This window comes from Mauremys mutica, chromosome 14, assembly GCF_020497125.1.
Source record: "Mauremys mutica isolate MM-2020 ecotype Southern chromosome 14, ASM2049712v1, whole genome shotgun sequence".
Classification (NCBI taxonomy): Eukaryota; Metazoa; Chordata; order Testudines; family Geoemydidae; genus Mauremys; species Mauremys mutica.
In genome coordinates this window covers 27660652-27682571 of record NC_059085.1, presented here as the reverse complement: position 1 = coordinate 27682571, position 21920 = coordinate 27660652, and the positions used below count along the sequence as shown (strand labels likewise).

Below are 21920 nucleotides of genomic sequence, written 5' to 3'. Positions count from 1 at the left end.
AAACTACTTCCACTTATAGTTGAATGTTTGTGTAATCTTTTGCAGGCCTGAGAGCCAAGTAAGTTTTAGAACAGGTGAGAGGAATTAGTAAAGTAGGATATCTCTTGCACTTTTAAAATTAACTACAGGATATACATTTTCTAAGGCCAGAGCCTCACATATAGCGGGAAAACCCAGAATTGTTCTTCAATTAGATATAAAGCAACAGATCCTTCTGCTCCATCACAGACCTTTCTTCATTACAAATCAGTAGTTGTTCCAGCTGCACCAGAAGAAAGACAAGATGCAATGGATGTGATTTAATTAGACTGCAACTTTATTCATGTAGAACATCTGGGAATAAATTGTTTTGAGCAGGTCATCATTAGTTCCTTAATTGTTTCCCCCCCTACTTGGAAGAGTTGCTGTCAGCCCTCTTACAACCCAACCTGGTCCCAGCCAGCCTGTTTCTGGGCCCCCTCATATGAGGATGAATGGGTCTGGAAAAAGGATGGGGAATTGGCTCCCACCTGCACCAGATGTTAGGAGCCCCGAACCCCCACTTCTCCAGCTTCTTTAAAGGGATGCTTTCTTCTAAATCCCCTTCCAATCCATTTCATTTGAGAACCATATCCCCTCTGTGAGAAGTACCTCCACTAGACATCTTCCACAAGGAGTGCCCCCACCACCTGATCCAGCCACTTCCTGTTCCTCCCTGCTCTGTCCTCCCTGCTCGCCACCTCCATTTGGAGAAGGGACCCCATATAAGGGCAAACAACCCCTATACTTCCAACCAGCTGGACAAGGACCCACCACATTCAGTTGCAGTGATCCAGTTTCTACAAACGCTCATATAGCATACAGAGTTGCTTTCTTTTCCCTTATGTGTTTCGGGAAAGGAGTTGTTTATATACATAAATCAAAATTAACAAATGTTAGTTCTCTTGTACATTGTACAATCTATTTTAAGGGCTGTATATTCAAATTCTGACTAATCTGTGTCTGCAGTTTTGCAGATGCAATCAGTTGTGAGTGCATAGGAATTTAGGGAAAAGATTTCAAATACATTAAGCGCTCGGTTGCATGTTTGTAAAATGAGTATAATTGTATGCTAACTTTATGAACAAACACTGAAGTTGAATATAGATTGAGTGCATATAGTCATGGAATTTCATTCTCAAATTAAACATTTGCATACCTAACCCGTTCAGTGTGCAGCAGCAGTCAAAAAAGTTAACACTGTTATGAACCATTAGGAAAGGGACAGAAAATATTATAATGGCACTATATAAATCCATGGTACACTCACACCTTGAATACTGCATACAGTTCTGAACAGCCCAGCTCAAAAAAGAGATATTAGTATTGGAAAAAGTACAGAGAAGGGCAACAAAACTGAGGTATGGAGGAATATGGAGCAGGTTTCATATAAGGAGAGATTAAAAGGACTAGGACTATTCATTTTACTGCACCGGTACATTGGCACTGCTGCAATCAATGCATGTCGTGCCAATCAATGTCAATTTAGCGGGTTTGGTGAAGACACACTAAATCACTGGGTGAGCACTCTCCCATCGATTTGTGTACTCCATCTCCCTGAGAAGCATAAGAGAAGTTGACGAGACACTCTCCTGTCGACACAGCGCAATGTAGCCACGTAAGTTATTCGCGTAACTTAGATCGATTTACTGCGGTAGTATAGACTAGCACTTAGAAAAGAGACTCCTAAGGTGGGGGATATGGTAGAGACTTATAAAATCATGAACGGTGTGGAGAAAGTGAATAAGGAATATAACATAAGAAGCAGAGGTCGCCCAATGAAATTCAGAGGCAGCAAGTTTAAAACAAAAACAAGGAAGTACTTCTTCATGCTATGTACAGTCAACCTGTGGAACTCATTGCCAGGGGATGTTGTGAAGGCCAAAAATATAACTGGGTTCCAAAAAGAATTAGATACGTTCCTGGAGGATAGGTCCAGCAAGATGGTCAGGGATGCAATCCTGTGCGCTGTGTCCCTAAACCTCTCACTGCCAGAAGCTGGGACTGAATGACGGGATGGATCACTCAATAATTGCTCTATTCTATTTGTTCCCTCTGAAAAATCTGGCACTGTCCGTTGTTGGAAGAAAGGATATTGGGCTAGATGGGCCATTGCTCTGACCCAGTATAGCTATTCTTATATTATGTTCACCTTTCAGATGACTAGATAACTCTATCTACAAATGATTGAGCATGTAAAATTACAGGTCCAAAATTAGTTTGGTTTTGAAAATATGATGGATTGGGGGTTTGAGGAAAGGAAGAAAACTTTTAAAATTTTGGTCTCTGAGGCACTTTAACGTCTGCCTCTGTGAATTCTGTGCAGAGTTTAGGCTATAATACTACCAATGTTGAATCAGGAAATCAATGCAAGTAATTCTGCACGCATCTGAATTAACCATCAACCTTTCTACAGTATTTTTCTTGATTAAATTATAAATATACACAGTTGGACACTGCAGCATGAACACAGCGCTTGTCCATGTTAACTAAAAGAAGGGTCTTGGCTATGTTTCATTTTCTTATGAGGAGATGATACATTTTAAATATATTTTATAGATTGTGAAGTTCTTTTGGTATGTTTAACATTTACCAAGTAGGCTGCTTTTATGAGGAATTTCACAATGCTGTTTCTGTGCTTATTACACTCTATGCACATGCTTGCCGTATCCTGTCCTATTTTCTAATTAGCTAAGAAGTTACTTGCTTTTGACTGAGAGAATTTTTGAAAGCATTACAAATTATTTTAAAAAAGAAAAACTTTCCAAGTACTTATTATTCAACTATTTTTCAAGTATAAGCAGCTAAATTTGGAATAATACAGTAAGTTTTTCATTTCCTAATTTCTATCCCTCACAAAGTATGCTGTGTTCCAAAAACTGATTCCAGACATTGTTATCTTAGATTAGTTATTCATTAGTAATCAGGTTTTTGCAAAATTGGCAGTAATATTTTTTTCCAGTAAGCAGCTTTCACATGCAGCATTCAGTAAGCACTTTCTTACCCTGACAGCAACACTGCAAAATGTATGCAAATATCCTATAAAGATAATGTTTTGTTCAAAATATATATATTATCTTTCTTTTGTTGCTTTGTAAAAGCTTTTAGTTTTGGTAAACAATGTTGGTGGTATATAAACTACATTTATGGCCAGATTTTCAAAAGAATTTAACACCCAACAGCTCCCATTTAAGGACCTAAATAAGTGCCCTGGTTTTAAGAAGTTCTCTGCAGTGAGCCGCTCTCATGGAAAACCTTGCCCTAAATAGCGTTCTTCTTGATGGGAGCTGCGGAATACTGAACACTTTTGAAAATTTGGCTGCTTCATTTAGGGTCCTAAATGGGAGTTGAGCAGGCTTGAAAATCTGGGCCTAGTGGTATATGCTAAGTACTTCAGGAAAATCTGGCCCTTAGTCAGAAAAAGCTAACTTCAGAGTACGAAATCGCCATTGGGTTTGGCGTCAACCGTAGCATTTAATCATGGATACAGTTTTCCCACACACTTTCATTTGTTTTCTGAGTAAATTCTTTACGGGATATAAATGAGGATTTGAGCCTGTTCAGTTGAAAAATGTTAAACATTTTACATCAGAAGATATGGTTGAAATTTTCTTTTAAATCCCAATTCCTTGTCTCTTGATTCTTGAGGTGTTTCAATTTCATGTTGTATTGATTGACTGTAAGGCTCTGTAAAACGCTAAGTATATTTTAAGGCTTTCTGCAATAACAAATCAGTTAATTTAAATTGGGTTAACAGCTGTCCCTTGGACATCTCAAGTTATAAAAAAAAGTTGTAGAATGTATCTTTACTTTGAACATCTCTAGTCTTAATTGCCTATGTTCCTTGTTCTTAGATTATACATTTACAATTAGCCATACTAAAATGCATATTGTTTGCATGAACCCTGCTTACCAAATGATCCAGATTGTTCTGTACCAGGGACCTGTCCTCCTCATTATTGATCACTCCCACAATTTGTGTGTCATGGGCAAACTTTATATCAGTAATGATTTTGTTTTCTTTCAGGTCATTAATAAAAATGTTAAAATAGCATAGGGCCAAGAACTGATCCGTGTGGAACGCCACTAGCAGCTCACTCATTTGAAGATGATTCCCCTTTGACAATCACTTGTGTAGGGTTAGTTCTGAGTTCATCCTTATCACTGTAATAAATTGTGTATCTGGAGTGAAGATAAGGAGGTACTTGCTTCTCTTTCTTTATCTTTTCATTTTAATTCAGCCCCTTTTCTGCAGTATACTGCCATGTGGGCCACCTTGGCAATGAGCAGGAAAAGTATTGCCAAGAAGAAAATTTGCAAAGGCTTCCCATGTGGGAAAAATCCTATAGACTTTAATAGGGATGAAACCAATCAGGTTCTACAGAAATTAGCCTGAAAAACCAAGGTGTTTAGTACAGAACAGGTCCTTTCTATAAGACTTTTAAAGCAACCTATATAATTTAATGGAGTATTATACCCTGGCTATGTAATTTTACAGATGTGGAGAAAAGTTATCATTCTCTATCAAGTCCCAAAGGGCCTTTTCTGCGAGAGCTTATTCTAAAGTTTTTGGATTTACAGGTTGTAGTAGAAAAAACGGTTTTTAACATAAACAGAAAAGGAAGAAAGCTCGTTCATGATACAATGCAGCCCCTTACCAACCGAGTTATGAAACTTTGACTTCTCAGGATCTCTACCCCTTCATTTGAATATCAGGAAACTGATTTTGTTTTGTGTTTCTTTTTAATTAATACTCAGTCAAAAAACCTTTACATTTGGGAGGGGGAGTTTAGATCTGAATTTTGCAGTGTCAGTCCATCTCTGTTTTTTAACAAGGACTAACATACATATAGGTGGGTGTATTCAGAACAATTTACTGTATGTGCAGGTTATGATTTTTATGTAAAAGATTGTGATAATATACATCTCTACCCCAATATAACGTGACTTGATATAACACAAATTTGGATATAACACGGTAAAACAGTGCTCTGGGGGGACGGGGCTGCACACTCCGGCGAATCAAAGCAAGTTCAATATAACGCGGTTTCACCTATAACGCGGTAAGATTTTTTGGCTCCCGAGGACAGCGTTATATCGGGGTAGAGGTGTAGTTATCTTTTAAACAATATACAGAAAATAAGCTGTAAAAAGTATTACTATGGGGTGAGTTTCCAGTTTTGTGCCTTTGGGTTCTTACAAAGGCAATTCCTATCAATGTTAATGACAAAAGGCCCACAAAAGAAAAAGCCCAGAATATCCTACAGATGTTCTCTGTCTGTAACACAAAAAAGTCATTTGAGTATTAAAACATTGAGTATTAATGTTCTCCTATTCTTTCTGATTATATTGTAGCTGCCAACATGGTGATTTTACCATTCAGTATCTGCCACTTACTCTCATTCCTGAGTTGTATTAAATCTGTTGAAATAGAAAAAACATTCAGTATTTCCCAGTACTTTCATAATGGCAGCAGGGGAACCTAGTGACATCTGAGAATGGGGAAGCAAAAATGACATGGGAAGTTGAAATCAGAACCAAGTTACAGGAGTAGATTAAAATCCCACTGTACCTGACTCCAAACATCCAGTGCTACTTGTAATAAATGACAGATAATTCTGCTTCCTGATGCTCTTCCAGTCATTGCAGGGAAAGTTTAGAGTGCAGTTTGAACTTGGTGCCTATGAAAAGAAGAAAAACTTTTTAACATAAAAATAGCTAAATTACATTGTGGTCTCAGTTTCCCCAGTGTTAACTTCTAGTTGCATCCCAAAAGCTCTGACAAGTAATTAGATTATCCTCCAGAAAAGGAAACTGTGTCTCCCAAATTCCAGGAGAATTGTATCGTGCTTGAAGCAGGTACTCATCTAACCTGCTGCCAGTTTCAAACTCAATTGACTAGCAGCTCCTTTAGCTGGCTGGAGTCTGCTAGGGCTGTCGATAAAACCCAGACAGATCCCCAGGTAACTGGAGATTACTTAATTCACTGAGCAAGAGAACCAAGGATTTAGGGAGAAGGGACCAAGAGACAAATTGCATGAAATTCAAGGTTTTATTTTATTGTTAGCCATTCAGGACTCTTTTTTTTTCCCTACAATAAATGAGCTCATTAGACATAGATGTGAACAATGTGTGACCGATAGAACAACTTAACTCTTATTTTTAATATAGATTTAGTATAATAGAAATGTTGTTAGTATGATTATTTAAATAATATTTGATTTTTAATTAGAGAACATAGTCATGACTGCAGTGCACTGGATGTGATCTAAAACTGAGATCCCAACAACTTGTGCTAGCTAAAGATCCCATGGCAACTTAATAAGAAAAAGTACCAATGTATAGTTTGAAACAGTCTAAGAGCCTAGCCCTGTGAATATTGCCCAGAGTTCACTACAAATAGTGATATTGGACCAGATCTTGGTCCCTGCTACAGCCACTTTGAGCTATCCTAATCAGGCTGATATGGATTCTCTGTGAGGGCTGTGGAAGGATGTGACCAGAGCATCTCTACACTCAGGCAATCCCTGGGGAGCCATTAGCAGCTGATACAGCTAGCACATGCCTGGGGCTCCCTCTTAGGTCCTGTGCCAAGCACAACTTGAGGACCCGCGGACTGGGGACACTAACCTCACTGGAACTACCCAATTACATATAAGCATTACATCTGGTAATGTTACCAGGACTGGACCCTAAGTTAATAAAACACTTTGGATCCCTTAGTGGAAAAAGTACTTATAACATATTGTATTATTGTTATTTTTATTCTTATCAACTCCTGATGATGGCAAGATGTCCATGTACTGAGGCAGCCCTTTAGTTTTAATTGGATCCTTTTACTAAGAGAGAATCAATGTCTTTTTTCACCTCCGAATTTCCTTTTTATTCCAAAAGAAATCTGTATTTCATATTACTGCCCACTTATCTTAATTTGAACTTTTATTTTGATCACATAGTAGAATACTCAGTTTACATAATAATTCTGTTGTTCCCTTGACAGTGCTTGTTGCCTAGACTTGCTGTTTTTTGTTACCTTACATGAACCATTAATTGGAATCCAATGTTCTTGGCAGGAGAACGCTTGCAAATGACAGTGTCATACATCTGTGCTTACCGTGGGCCTGAACCAATTTTCAAATGCAAATAGAACTTCAAAATAAAATCACAGGGCTAGACTATGGTTTTGGATACTGTTTGTTGCTTGATGTGTACAATAAGATAAACAGTTCTTCAAAAGCAAGGCTTCCCAAGATACCACTGAATGTACCTTTTTAGGTGCATGGTGCTAAGATGTTTACTGTACTGTTGTTCTACATTTCTCTTTGGGGCAGGGATTGCCTTTTTGTTGCTTGTACAGCACCTAGCACAATGGGGTCTTGGGCCATGACTGGGGCTCCTAGGCACTACTGCAATACAAATAATAAAGTCTAGTGATGCAGCACTCTCATTTTGATCCTCCATTTCAGCTCTCAACAAGCAGCAATGCTATAGAGTATTCAGTGCTTGATTCAAGGTGTTAGTTATTTGGGTGAGAATGCTATATGGAAACTTCAGTTATAAAAGGGAGAAAATCTAACAGAGGATTCTGGGGTCAATGGGACATTTTGCCCGCCGGGTTATACACCCAATACAGTATGGTCTTTAGTAGGGTGGCCCTGGAAACAGCAGTGTTCCTATTTTCAGGCCTGCCCCAGGGACCCTGCCAGCTTTACAGAAAAAAGTTGGTTTAGCCCAGTTTTTGTAAATAGCCTGAACAGACTCCGCACTTAAAGGATATGTCTACACTGCAATTAAAGACCAGGGTTGGGCTAAAGGTCTGTTTAATTGTGGTGTAGATCTTGGGCTGGAGCCCGGGCTATAAGACCCCTGCGAGGAGGGTCCCAGAGCTCGGGCTTCAGTCCAAGCCTGAACGTCTACACTGCAATTAAACAGTCCCTTAGCCTGGGCCCCACAAGCCCGGCAAGCACAGACCAGCTGTGGGTTTTTAATTGCAGTGTAGACACGCTCAGAGAAGCTGCCAGCCACCTGGGCTGGTGAATTGATAACCAATGAGATGAGTGCTAGTATGTCTAAAAAAACAGGTACCGTGTAAGGTACTCAAATATCAGAGTGGTGAGCATGATAAGGATATGTCTACACTGCAATTAATGGGGATTGCAGTTTAGGTAGGCATACCTGTGCTAATTGTAATCTAGCTTAATGTGGCTAAAAATATCAGTGAAGATATGGTGGCATAGGTTGTACAAGCGCACCTGGAACCCAGAGTACTTACCATGTTGCTAGCCCAGGCCAGGCTCTGTGCCACCATGTCTTCGCTGCCTTTTTTAACTCATTAGCTAGATTACGGCTAGTGTGGGCATGTCTACCCAGCTGCAATCACACTTCCAGTTGTAATGTAGACATACCCTGAATGTACCTAGAGAGAGAGATCTCTTCCACCCTAGCCTGTCACATATTGATACCCTGCCCCTTTTCCTTCCCCACGTGCAAGGCCTCTAATAAGCTACTAACTAGTTCTGCCTTACACATGGGAAGAGGAGGAACTGGCCTTATTTCCTTTTCCTTGCACACATTGCCAAACCCTCCAGTGCACACTTTGCTGCCCCCCCACCCCCCTCAAAGAGTGCCTTTAACTCCCCCACTTCAGCCCCAGCAACAGGGTTCTTGATTTGTAACTTTGAAAATCTGATCTCCCCAATCTTTACTCTCTGCTGGAGGTTGTCTCCCGTGACATTTTGGTGCACAAATTTAGCCTTACCCCATAACCACGTCCCCAGCCGCTACTAAAATCCAAAGAACCTGGGATTGGAACTTAGAGCAAAAATACTTTGCTGTCAGAAACAGCAGATTGCCACAGAGCAGTTGTAAATTACTCTGTGTATATTGATAGCAAACATTTGTCATCTCTTGGGAGGAAGTATTAAATGCAGTATTTGACTGCAAGCAGGACAGATAAAGCATCTGTGCCTCGTTCTAAAAGCTGAACTTAGAGATCTTAACAGCGAGCACCAATACTTTTTTATAAGAAAATGTGTCGTGTCTCATCTCATTTGTTTTAAGTGGAAAGTAATAATTACAAAAACAGTGTCAATGATGCCTTCAGAGTTTTTTTGGCATCTTGGTTATTTTCATTGTATATCAATTTATCTAGTAAATGGCTTGGAATGATTTGCAAAAAGGAATTTAAAACCAAAATTGGGGAGATAAAAGTCAAATATGGTTTGTTAGTTTGGGGGAAGTTTGTATAAAGCTGCTTAGATATATTTGTAAAAACTCCAAAAGGCCCCTCTACTAATCTGATTCTTTACAGCTCATGAAAGAGATTAATCCACAAAACTGGATGCCCTTATTTCCTTGGCTTTAAGCATTACAAAATGAGACCAAGATGACATAGCTCACGGGACAGCAATGAAGGAAAGATGCTCCATCTCTGTTCAATTATAAATAGATCTTAAATAAGTAACGTATTGATCATTTCAGCATTTAAGACATATACAAATTCTAAATAGTGATTGTCTCCCAATCATAGCTCAGCAAGATGATTACATCTGAGCTGCCCTGTTTTAGATTAAACCTGGTGAATAATAATCATAAAATCCTGATCAAAACCCGCGAAAGCAAACAAATGAGACTGGGTTTATCAGCTATACACTGGAAATGTTCAAAACACGATTCCTAAATAACAGTGGCCTTATTTTCAGAGGCTGCAGTACCCACAATTGCCACTGAAGTCAGTGATAGAAGTGAAAATCATATCTGAAAATCAGGCCATTCTTTTAGCTACTTAAATATGGATTACGCACCCACCTTTGAAAATATTGGCCAGGGTAGACATCATACATGAGAAGAGACTAAATACCCCAAACGGGAAACCCCAAATACAATTTAGGTGACTGGCAAAAATAAAATAGACTTTATTGCTTGAAATTGCCATTTAGTATTGATGAGAAATAAGCTTTCTCGGAACTGAAAATCAGAGCTTTTGAGCAAATAGAGGTAATGTGAGTATTATACACTTTGAAAGGAGACAGTTCACTGAAAACTAAAATATGGCTGATTCGGGCCCCTCATTCTGCCACCTGACATACCTTGCTTCACTTTTATGCCTAGCCTCTGCCCCTCAGCTGACAAAGGCTGAGGGTACTGGAGAGGAAACCTGCTTAATCCCTGGAGAAAGGAAGTGTTCACTTCACCATTATGAATAGCTGTACTAACAGTTCTAAGCACACTGTGGACAAGGATGTTAGCTTTAAGGGATGAATTAGCAAAGCTCTGTGAAGACCAGAGAGGAGAATATCCTTATCCTGCAAACACTTCCATTCATGCTTGACTCTACTCACATGAGTAGTCCCATTGGCTTCAGTGGAAATACAGGTTCTTAACTTTACATATGTAAGTGATAGCAGGGTTGCAGCCCTATCATCCATATATTGGTCATCACAATATTTTGCTGCTGAGACTGTGCTGAAGACACAAAGGATTTTGATGTTTTAATTGAAGTGAGTGAGATTTATTTTTATTCAGGTGTTGCAATACCTGGCACATTTTGGGGAAGATTATTAATATCCTCAACCAGTCTCTGCAATGCTTCTAATTTCTTGATTAAGCATGTCTTCATATATCATTGTACTTCACCAACTCTTGGAAAGAAGAGAATGTTTTACTTGTCAGAACTTGATTGCTTCGACTATGTTTTCAGTAAAATCAGTCAGCCCCATGTTGCCTGAAAGTCTGAATCTGAAAAAATCTAGTTCCAAATGGACAGCCGTTGTGAAGTCACTCAAGTTGAGAACTGTTGTAGACTCACTGCTTTTTGAATCACAGTCATAATGCATTTTAATAACATTCAATAAGGATATTGATTTGCATAACCTTAGAGAATTGTCTCATGCTCCATAATTCAATTCCTTCAGCAATAAAATGGGCCCATTTTTTAAGATTTATAACTTATTTTAAAATGTTACATTGGAAATGCTTTAGAATGGGTGCAGGGGAAAGAAATAATACAAATAGTTTTTATTTTTCTAAAGGGGTAAACAAGGTGGGAGTTCAATACCAAGTAAAATGGTGAGCCAGCATTTACACAGTGGGAAAAAAAGCTCCGTTTACACAGCTGAATTTAAAGCTGTGAATCTATTTGTTTGAAGTGCAAATGGATGTGAAAGTTAAGATAGATATGGTTGTATTGTGTTATTTCAGTCCTCTGCTTCCAACTCCATTTCTAGCCTTTCTGGGTTTTCATACGTCCTTAGAGGACTCAACACAGAAGAGTTATAATAAAAGGCTAACTGTGGGTTTATTTTTCTGTCATTTAAAACAAATGCTTCTTTCCTAGGGAGTTGACCGCATTGACCTGCCAGGCCTCAAAAGTTTGAGAACTGCCCGCATTCTTAAGGAAGGCATGGTGCTGACCGTGGAACCAGGCATTTACTTTATTGACCACCTGTTGGACCAAGCACTCAATGATCCTTCACAGTCTTGTTTCATCAATAATGAAGTGCTGCAGCGTTTTCGAAGATTTGGTGGGGTGAGTAACTTCACTGGGTTAGATAATGGTTCTGGCAGATTTTTGGCTTTGTCTTTTCATGCATGTGCAGGAAGAAATTTGTTTTAGAAAATGTAATACATTATGAAGGAAACTACTTCTGTAGAGGGCACTTTGTCAGTTGAATCCCTCAGCCCAACTGCATGCTTTCTTAATTCGTTCTTGAACTCATTCACCTCAGATTAACTGGAGGCCCATTTTCTTCACTGATAGAAGTACTCTCCTCCATCACTAACTGGCTGCATGTTAAATAGGTGGCATGTCTACAGGGCGAGGCAAAGAAACTTGTACATTATGAAACAAGATACTAAGGTTCATATTGCTGACTTAGTTTCTCCTCACGCCAGCAACACAAAGAGAAGTGTTCACTTCTGCTGTGGAAGGAAAGCCTTGTGTTCCTTAATCCAGCGTGGCATTAGTAAAGAACTGAAAAAATACTTGAGCAGGATTATAGTTGTCCTGAAACTTGTGCACCAAGAATGGTGAGATGCTATGTAGGGAAGTTCAGGGTTTTCATGAGCATGTAAGTTTGACCTTGGCTGCTCAGGCTCCATATTGCAAGGCCTACCTGGCAGATTGTGCATGGGGGAGGATGGCTGTCTCAGAATAGAGGCTATGGGGTATGAGTCTTGCACCACTAATGACCTCAAATTATCATTTATATCCTAATGACTGGTGTGAATGTAAATAAGCATCATGCTGTCTGTGACTCTTCTCACCTCACTAACTTCACTCTAGAACCCGTTTAACCGGTTAGATGCCTTCAGATACTTTTCTTGTTAGCAAATTTAGCATTTTTGAAAGGTGTCAGATTGACACTCTGAAGACTGTAAATTCTGTGTTCTTCCACAGTCAAGAAACAACACAAGCAGTAGGAATTGGAGCTTCCCCTTGTCAGTATATCCCTTAATTGGTGGAGAGGCTTCTAGTTCAGCCGGGCGCTCTTTGGCTTATCTGCTGAGACTCTCAGCAAGGACAACAGTTAGTGGCAATTGTGGTGGTGATTTAGGAATTGTCTGTATTGCTATCACCAACTAATTTATCATAATCCACCAAACAGTCATCTGCTAGTAACAGCTTCACCGCTGTTGATCTGAGCTGGCTTTGAACCGCCAACCTAGAAACAAAAGGTTCCATATTCCATTACCAATCCTCTGAGTCATCCACTCTACTATACAACTAGCTTTAAAAGTACTATATCCAAAGTATATAATCTTATCACACGATGTGGGACTTTACCCTCTGGTGTGTAATTGGGATGTTATCTTACCTTGTTATTTCTTTTGTCAGTACTTGCCAGCCAGTCATGATCCTGATGAATGAAAGGAGTGTGTTATGTTTAACTCTGCATTTTCTAACTTTGAGCGTGTCATATTGTATTTGACCCTTAAACCTGTTTTAAAGGGACAATGTAGACGCCCTTTCCCAGTTAAACACCACCATGAAAGTAGGCTGGGTTTTTGTTACTTATCCCAAGAACAGACTTTGGGAACCATTTAGTAATTGGATTGAATCCTGGCTCTCTTATCTTGGAAATATTCAACTAAAACCCCCATTATTCACTGTATTGGTGCAAACACCCCAAAGGAGAAACACATGTTTGTGTTTTAACTCTGCAGGACAGAGCATGTGGGGGGATACATGGACTCCCATTGGGTGTGTTTGGAGTAGAACAGTCCATTTTCTGCTTGTATCCATGAGCCCAGCATTTCTAAGTTGTGGCCCAACTAACTCACTCTTCATGTGTTGAACTGTAAATGTTTCCCTCCAGGGGGTTCCATGAGCCCCCCAAATCCAATCCCTTCCCTAATGTTTGCTTTATTTCCCTTAATGATGACTGCTGTTTCCATCTAAGAAGAACTGGATTGGGCCTCTGAATTTGCCAAGGGGATTGGTGCACAGGAAAGGATTGAGCACCAACCTCAGTTTCCAATCCTCACTTATTATTTAAGATAACAAAACAAACACAGCTAGCTGGTGTCATTTAAGTCTGTCCAAATAAGTTTCTAAATACGTCTAAAATACGTCTAAATTTTACAGCAAAGTTTAAAAGTAATACAATAAAAATACCTTGATGGTCCTTCTAACTCTAGCTCTTAATGTGATTGAAAACTGGGAGATGAAAGATACTCTCCAGTGAATGTTACTTAGATCTTAGTAACTGCATTCTAGTTTATTTTCATTTATACAGGCTGAGTTAATACCGCTTCCAAACACATTTCAGGAGAATTATCCTCTACAAACTAAAAAGATCTCAGAAAGTTGTCTGCAGTACCAATAATTGATGATAATGTATGAGGCTCATCACTATAGTGTCTGGCTTTACTTTACAAAAATTAAATTGAATAGCAAAAAAAGGATTTCAAAAAAGGAAGCAAATTCCCTAATTTAATGCTGCAAAGCGTAACTTAGCCAGTACGAGACAGGAGATTCCAGAACCTGCAGTGAGCACGTAAATAAGTGGCCAGACTTTCAAAACTGTTCAGCACCCAGCACTGTTTTCTGTGGGAGATTTTAGGTAGTGAAACTGTTGAACAGCTCTCATGCATGCTTCATCACACTCTAAATGTGGTCAGTAGAAGGCTTAGACATATTTCTGGCAGGAGCAATTTCCATAGAAGAGGACCCACCACTGGGAATTCTTGTCTCCCAGGTAGCATGGTGGAGCATAGACATGCAGGAACGACCTCTTTCTCATCCCCACCCATCCCAATCAGTAGAGAACCTGAGCCTTTGTTAGTCTTTTCACTGTTGAGAACAGAAAGAATTAGAGAGGAAGGCTTGTGGCCTTTTTTCTAACCACTAATGCTTAGAGTTGGCCAAAGAGAGGAAGCAGAATGCAAGTAAAGCTCCAGGAGAAAGCAAGAAAGAAGAGACAACACAGAGCTCCAATGTGGGTGCCCGGTGCCGAGTTTACAGTGGCTCCATGGAACTGGGACCATGCTCAGAAGGGGCCCCGGCCTGCTCCACTTGCACTGTGCCCCGAGACCCCGCTGGCTCCCCCGGCCCACCACTTGCTCCTCTCAGCCTGCCCACCGGCTGGCCGAGGGCTCCTGTCTGCCCCCTGGCCACACCCCCTGCTCTTCTCAGCCCCCCGGCCGGACCCCAGTGCACCTCCAGCTCTGGGCAGTCTCTGCTGCCCCCCACCTGTGGGGCCCCAGGTGTGTGTGGGGGAGGAACAGTGTGGAGGGCTTCCCTGGGCCCCTCCAGGCAAGTGCGTCTTGAGGGACCCCAGCTGGGGCAGGTCCTAGCCTGGCTGATTGCGCCACTCCCAAGGGGCCGGAGCGATTTCCGGTCCTGGGACCAGCCCTGGCTGCGCTGCCGACTCAGCCAGGCAGACACAGTCGCCTCCCAGCAAGGCTGGTGAATGCGGCCAGGATGCAGGGCGTGGGGGAGTGGGTCTGGGGGGTGCTGGGCTGTGAAGGGGCAGGGAAGATCTGTGTGTGTGTTGGGGCACTAGGGAGTGGGGGTTCTGTGGAGGGTGGTGGTGTGTACGGCACTGTGCATTTGTAGGTGGGTCTGGGGGGGCGCTGGGAATAGTGGGTCCAAGAGGCCTCTGGCCATAGGGAGTTGGGGGGAGGGGCTGTGAGGTCAGGCAGCATGAGGGGAAGGGGCACGCTGGCAGCACAGGGCCACTGTGCATCTGGCAACTGCCGGTTTGTAAATAGTGCCCTCGCGCTGGGCGGGGCCTCCCCTGCCATGCCCCACCCCATTGCCTCTGGCTGGCCCCTTGCTCCGGGGACTGACCTCCCCGTGCCATGCTCCATTGCCTCCAAGGGGGCCCACAAATATGTTCGGCGCCAGGCCCACAAAATTTAATCCAGCCCTGGGAGCCTAAACTGCACCTGCAAAACAAGTGCAAGTCCTATACATAGATGTCCAAATGACCCATGTGTGTGACAGGTTCATGCACACTTTATGGGTGCAACTAATGTGCTCAGACTTAATGATTTGATTTGGGGTCAAAAATTGATTTATTTGCATCACTGTTTTCCTGGAAGTAGGCAAGAAGTTAAAGTCTATATTATTAATTGTGCCACTTCGGAGAGTAAGGATGGTCCTGAGTGTAAAATACTAGACTGGGACTCAGGAAACCTGGGTTCAATTCCTTGTTCTGCCACAGATTTCCAGTGTGAATTTAGGCAAGTCACTTTCTCTCTTTGTTCCTTAGTTCCCTACCTGTAAAATTAAGATGATTTTTCTTTCTCATGTCCTTTGTCCTGTCTATTTGGATTGTAAGTTATGTGGGGCAAGGACTGTGTCTTATCAGATATTTGTACAGTGTATAATACAACGTGGCACCAGTCTCATCTGGGTCCTCTAGATGCTTCCATCATACAAATGATTGTCCAATTTAGAAAGTCCACTGTGGTTTTATTTATCGTGCAGGAAAAGTGGCTGGTTTCCCCAAGGGAAAGTGGAAGGCTGATACCCTAGCTCTAAACAGTACCCTCTGAGCTTATCTTTCACATGTATTGGGGTTTGAGATTTCCATTTCTCATAAGCTGATTACTGATCTAGGCTGTTCATGTGATGTTTTCTCTAAAACCCGGCAAAACCATCCAATCTGATTTTGACCTATTATGTTCAGTCTCTTCTCAGGCTTCATATTGCCCCATAGCATTAGTTGTTCATTGAGCTAGCAACCAAATTAATATGTGTAAACTCTGTATGTCTGTCTGTAAAAACACGGAATCACAACTGAATTTTAAATGGATTTTTAAATTTATTTCCTGCTTAGATTTGCAAATTGTTCTCATTTAAAAGCAAATTGCTTTACATATTCCAAGACCTTGAAAACACGCTAATGTTATGGTATTATTTTTCAAAATGTCACTGTTTAATTCAGAAATAAACATTAAGCGCAATTAAAAAGCAGAAAAATTTCCTTTTTGCACCTATACAGGGGCATTGAATTGCTTTTTTATTTGGTTCACAGAGCAATGTAGTAGTAGTTCTACTTACTTTTAATTTACATAAGGCTGAGCTCACTTCCTGTGTTTGTGGTAAATGGATGTTACAGAATGAAACAGATTACTAGTAATGATTGAAAAATGATTCATTATCATCACAAACATGCTTGTCTGCTTCTTAATATTTCACATCATGCAAGTTTAATAGTGTCCGAAAAACATGTTTATAAAGGTTTTGCATAGAAGATAGCTACTAATTTATTAACTGTCTATAAATTAGGAATGGACCATTGATAGAAAGTGTGGCTGAAAGGAGAACATGCTGTGTGCAGGAAGGGGGAGACTGGTCAGGCTGAGATAATGAGGAAGTGTCACTCTGTAGTAATGCTGGAATGTAGTAATGTGGCAGTCTTAATCTTTGGATTTTCAGCAGGTAGGATTTTATACTAGACTGTACTATCTATAAGAAATAACTACTGCAGACTATTCAATGCTCTGTTGCCATTTGGTGTAAACATACACATTTCTTGTGTGATAAACTTGTAACCTTAAAAATAACAAATATGCTGGTGTGTGTCAGTGGAAAGCATCAGAATCCCTCCCCTTACCTCTGTCCATCTGCTTCTCCAGAGTGCTATCTCAAACTTCTCAAGGCAGACACTCAGTTCCTTTAATCTGAGTGCAGTGTTTATGCTAATTTAATTTGCATAGTAGCTTCTATGGGCCATATTTTTCCATTGTTTCACAGGTGGGACTCCCAGCAGCTGTATCCCATGTGACTTTTCTAACCATGTCTGGGTTCTGACATAATGTTAACCTGAACTGTTTGTTTAACTGTATGTGTGAATCAGAACTGTGTTTTTAGACCCTCAGAAGCTTTAACATATTATAGCGATAAGAACTAGATGTGTGTGACAGCACCCTTCACTTGGCAGACAACACAGGACATCCAGCCAGAGCACCTCACTATATTAGTGAGTCTGGAAAACAGTGTATTAGGCTGGTTACATATTTAGCTGATGAAAACTATTTAACCCACATCGTGTCCTTGGCTTTACCCATGAGACTGCTGTTGCGGGCAGGATTTGGTCCATTGAGTCAACCCCGTGAAGGTCTGCTGCTGGAGTTACACAATTGTGCAATCTTATCTATTTAAATAGGTCATGCCACCACACTTGATAGGAGAGTGGTGTTTGAAGGACAATGCCTACATTACTGGTCACTTTGCCTCTCCAGAAATATTTCTGAAACAAGTCATTTTGTGTATAAAACCCAAAGATGCTTAGAGGATATGTTGTACAATGTATCCGAAAGCTAGACTTGTAGCTGAAAGCCAGTCACCTGCAATTTACTGTACATGTGACAAAGAAGCTGAATTAAGGTTGCACAAGCAACTAATTTTTGAGTGTTTGATTTTGCAATCTTAATGTCCTCGACATAGTGTGTGTGTGTATGTGTATGTGTATAATTTCCTAGGTTTTTAAAAAAGAAAACTAAAAAACCAAATTCCATCCTGTGGCAGCATATTGAAACCCACATGGGTCATCAGTAGCATTGCAACCTTTAGATCCACCACTCAGACCTCTGCCACATGAGCCAATAAAGTAAGTGATTGTAGTAGTAGGTTGTCATCCTCTGTGTGGACTATCACTAGAGTAGGATGAAACACACATTTTGTTGTAGATTTCACTGATATTTGCGGACAGCAGAGGAATGGTGAGACTCAGGAATCTTGGGTTCTGTTCCAGGTTCTGGAGGGGAGTGTTCTCTAGTGCATATAGGCTCTTCTGCCTGTTTTCTCTCCCTCCCCCCTCAAAAAAAAGAAGTGGGGGGGCAAGTTTGACCTGTTCTACCCTGTCCCCTCAAACCTATCCTATCCTTGTTGTCCTAGTCCTGGTTCCTTGTCCCTATCTCATTCTCCTTGCCTAGCCCAGTCCCAGTCTCCACTCCTCAGGCTTCTTGTCCCAATCTCCTTGCCCAGCCAGTTCTTGTCTTCCCCTTCTGGCTCCTCATCCAATCTTCTCTCCCCATCCCTTCTTTCTTCCCCTCTCCCACTACGGGTCCCAGACCTAGTCTTCCTCCCTGGCACCTCATCCTAGCTCAGTCTCTCCTCCCCCCACCCTGATTCTTTGTCCAAGTCTCTGTGTTCAGTCAGTCCCTGTTCTACCCTCCACATCCTTGGCAACTGGCTCCAAGTCCCCACTCCCATTTCCTTCACTGGTTCCCAGTTTTACCATCACCCAATCCTAGTCTCCTTGACCAGCCAGCTTCTTCAAAGATCACATGGCAATGTTTAGGATTCTTTTGCTTGCGTTTTAGTCTTCTGATCCACTGATGAGTTCAAGAACAATAAAATAAAAATCTCTCTCAGGTGCATGCACTTGCTCATGCCATGTCATCTACTTGTCTTGTGGAGTTCCAAATGCGTGCTTTTCAGAAAATACAGAGAAAAGAGAGGAGAGTCACAGCCTTTCATTTTACAGCTGTGTGAACTCAACAGTTTATTTAATTCTGCTTTATAATACACTTTACTTGATACCATGTAAAAGAAATAATCTGGCAAAGAATCATTAAACGGTTTAATACGTCTAGATGACTCATTTTGTTTGAACAAATGGATTATTTTGCAAGCAGAAGTACAAATGTTAACCAGCTTTATTTTTAGTTTAAAATGTCAAGAGGTCAGAAACAATTAAAGCCACTGTAAGGTGGGAGTCACCCTGGTTTGTGTTCTCTTGGATTGACACCTTACTAAAATTGCTTTTATTGCAGCTTAGTGATTTACTAGCATTTTTCTGATAAGATAACAGGAATGACTGGGTAGGCATATTTCCTGGTAAAAAGAGATATGGGAAATTAAAGCTGCATAGAAAATGGTACAAGCTTTTCATTTTAGCAGAACAAGGGCTGGAAATGCTAAGGAAAAACCCCTGCTACTTTCTTACCCAACCTTAAAGTGTAAATGATCGTGTTTTTAAAAGTAATGTTGGAGTAAAAGCTGCTGGAAGACTTTGTCAGGTCAAAGTTCAGTGGTTTGGTAGAAACACTGTCAGGTACGTGTAATTTATTGTGGAGCTAATTATACTTTAAAAAAAAAAAAGACAACGTGATGTAAAGTGAAAAAGACGACTAGATCCAGCACAACAACATGGCTGCTCTAGATACAAATGGGTCAGCATTTGAATGGCACCATACTCAGGGGCATATCTGTCCCCAGCATAGTTAGAGTAAATGGATTGTGTGCTGGAGAAGTGCCAGAGGAACCAGGGAAAGGGTTTGCCTGATTCCCTTGCTGCCCCCTGTGCCTGAGGGTTTGGGTTTCTTGGATACATATAAGGCCTCTTCCTGGCACACCAAGTGCAGATCAGGGCCAATGCAAGGATGTTTGGCACCCTAGGCGAAACTTCCACCTTGCACCCCCCCCCACGGCAGCTCTCCCCCTCCGCCCTGAGGTGCCCCCCTTGAGGCATCCCCCCCCGCCCCAGCTCACCCCTGCTCCGCGCACGAGCACCCCGAGCACACCATTGCTGCTTCACTTCTCCCGCCTCCCAGGCTTGTGGCGCCTAAGCTGATTGGTGCCGCAAGCCTGGGAGGCAGGAGAAGTGAAGCAGCTCACCCCTGCCCCGCCTCCTCCCCGAGCACGTCGTCGCTGCTTCACTTTTCCCGCCTCCCAGGCTTGCGGCGCCTAAACTGATTGGCGCCGCAAGCCTGGGAGGCGGGGGCAGCCACGGCGTGCTCAGGGAGGAGACGGGGCAGGGAGTTCCCCTGCGTGCCGCCCCCCACCCTTACTTGCTGCAGGCGGCCCTCCTCACGCTCCCCTGCCCCAGCTCCCTCCGCCTAAATGTCGGTGGTGACCGGGGCAGCCGAAGATCCGGCCACCGTGGTTGCTGCTGAAGAAAATGGTGCCCCCCAAATCCTAGTGCGGACGCCTAAATGGTTGCACCAGCCCTGGTGCAGATAGATTCCCTCCTTTTGCCTGCTGGCTTTAAGTGAACCTGAGAGACTAGCATGGGAACCTGCAAAGGGGCAATTTCCACCCTAATGGACTTCTGTGCCTCTCTCCTAGCAGTGGGAAGTTCTGGTGCTCACAAAGTCTTGTTCATCTAAACCAAGCTAGGTTTAACGTGCACTTTACTCTCCAATTGCCATTGCTTACTAGTGTGTCTCTTGCAACACGCTAGAATATACTGGTAACTGTGTGTTCTCTGTAACAGGTCCGAATTGAGGATGACATTGCAGTGGCAGCCAATGGAATGGAGCTACTAACGTGTGTCCCACGCACTGTGGAAGAAATAGAGGCTTTCATGGCAGAAGCCCAAGGCAGCACCAAGTCATTTGACTCCTTGGCCAGCCAAAAGTAGTAAACTCCACAGTGGTTTCTGCCTTCCGCTAACCAGCCATTGTTCTGATTTTACACTACTGCTTAGAAAATAAAATGTATCAATTCTGCACAGCAAATTGAATCAGGCAAATCATTAGGCTGGAATGATTACTTTATTAGAAATGAAGTTAGAAGGATTCAGCACTATACCTTGAGGTAGCTCTAAGTCTTTATGCTTGCAATCAACAATTTATATTACTAAGTGCCAACTGGAAAATATTACAGCATGAACAGCTGAAATTATAAAGCTTTAACATCTCTGCTCATCTGTATCTTTCCAATCAGATCTGCATTTTGATAGCAGTGACTTTTTTTTTTTAAATAACAGCTGTATTATCTGAATGTTGCCTGTAATCATAAGAAAATTCTTAGAAATCCTATTTTGGAAACTTATACCACAACTATTACAAAGTCTTTTTGTTGATTGAGAGTGGCTGAAAAAGTGACACACCTACATTTTTCTTGATATTGATGGAATGGACAGAAGTAAATGTCTAATAAAAATTCTCCCTGAAAGTTGTTCATAACTTTGTGTAGATCACTTTTTCCATCTCCCATTACGTCCGTCTTCCATTACCGTATCTTTATCTGAGCTTTCTACCCATTGTGTGCATTGGAAATTCAGGCACTTCATTAACTAGGTTTTATTCTCCATGTACTGAGAGCACTGAATTTTCATACACAGGCCATGTCCCCTTCGCTCAGAGAGGCAGGGAGAGATGTCGGTTTCTGGCTCTGTCCTTTAAAATGTCGGGTACCATGGTTTACAGATCTGGAGTCTTACAAATTCCACCTGAACAGCATAGAGAGAGTGTCTTATGTTACAGGAATTCAGTGTTATGCAATGGACTACACCCTATAGAACAGGTGGGATTTTCAAAGCTATCTGATAATAGTAAAGGATCCATTTAAAATTTGCTTTGTAAATGCTCTGTAAATGTGTAATTATAAACTGAGTTTCCCTGCATGCAAGATATGCATTTTCTAGAGGAACATTTCCTTACCATACAGTACATTTATATTTATGAGATTGCCTGCAAGGAATAAGTACATTTCTCGCAAT

General features: G+C 41.4%; 1 protein-coding gene across 2 annotated transcripts in view; it reads left to right on the top strand.

Moving 5' to 3' along the window:
• The window catches only part of PEPD (peptidase D), a 227212-nt gene extending 205828 nt beyond the window's left edge, over positions 1–21384 (top strand). For both annotated transcript variants that reach the window (XM_044987795.1, XM_044987794.1), the window contains exons 14-15: positions 11354–11545; positions 20691–21384. In XM_044987795.1, coding sequence (XP_044843730.1) covers positions 11354–11545; positions 20691–20837 — 339 coding nt within the window. In that variant the 3' untranslated portion in view covers positions 20838–21384. The remainder of the gene's footprint in view (positions 1–11353; positions 11546–20690) is intronic.
• The last annotated feature ends 536 nt before the right edge of the window (positions 21385–21920 follow it).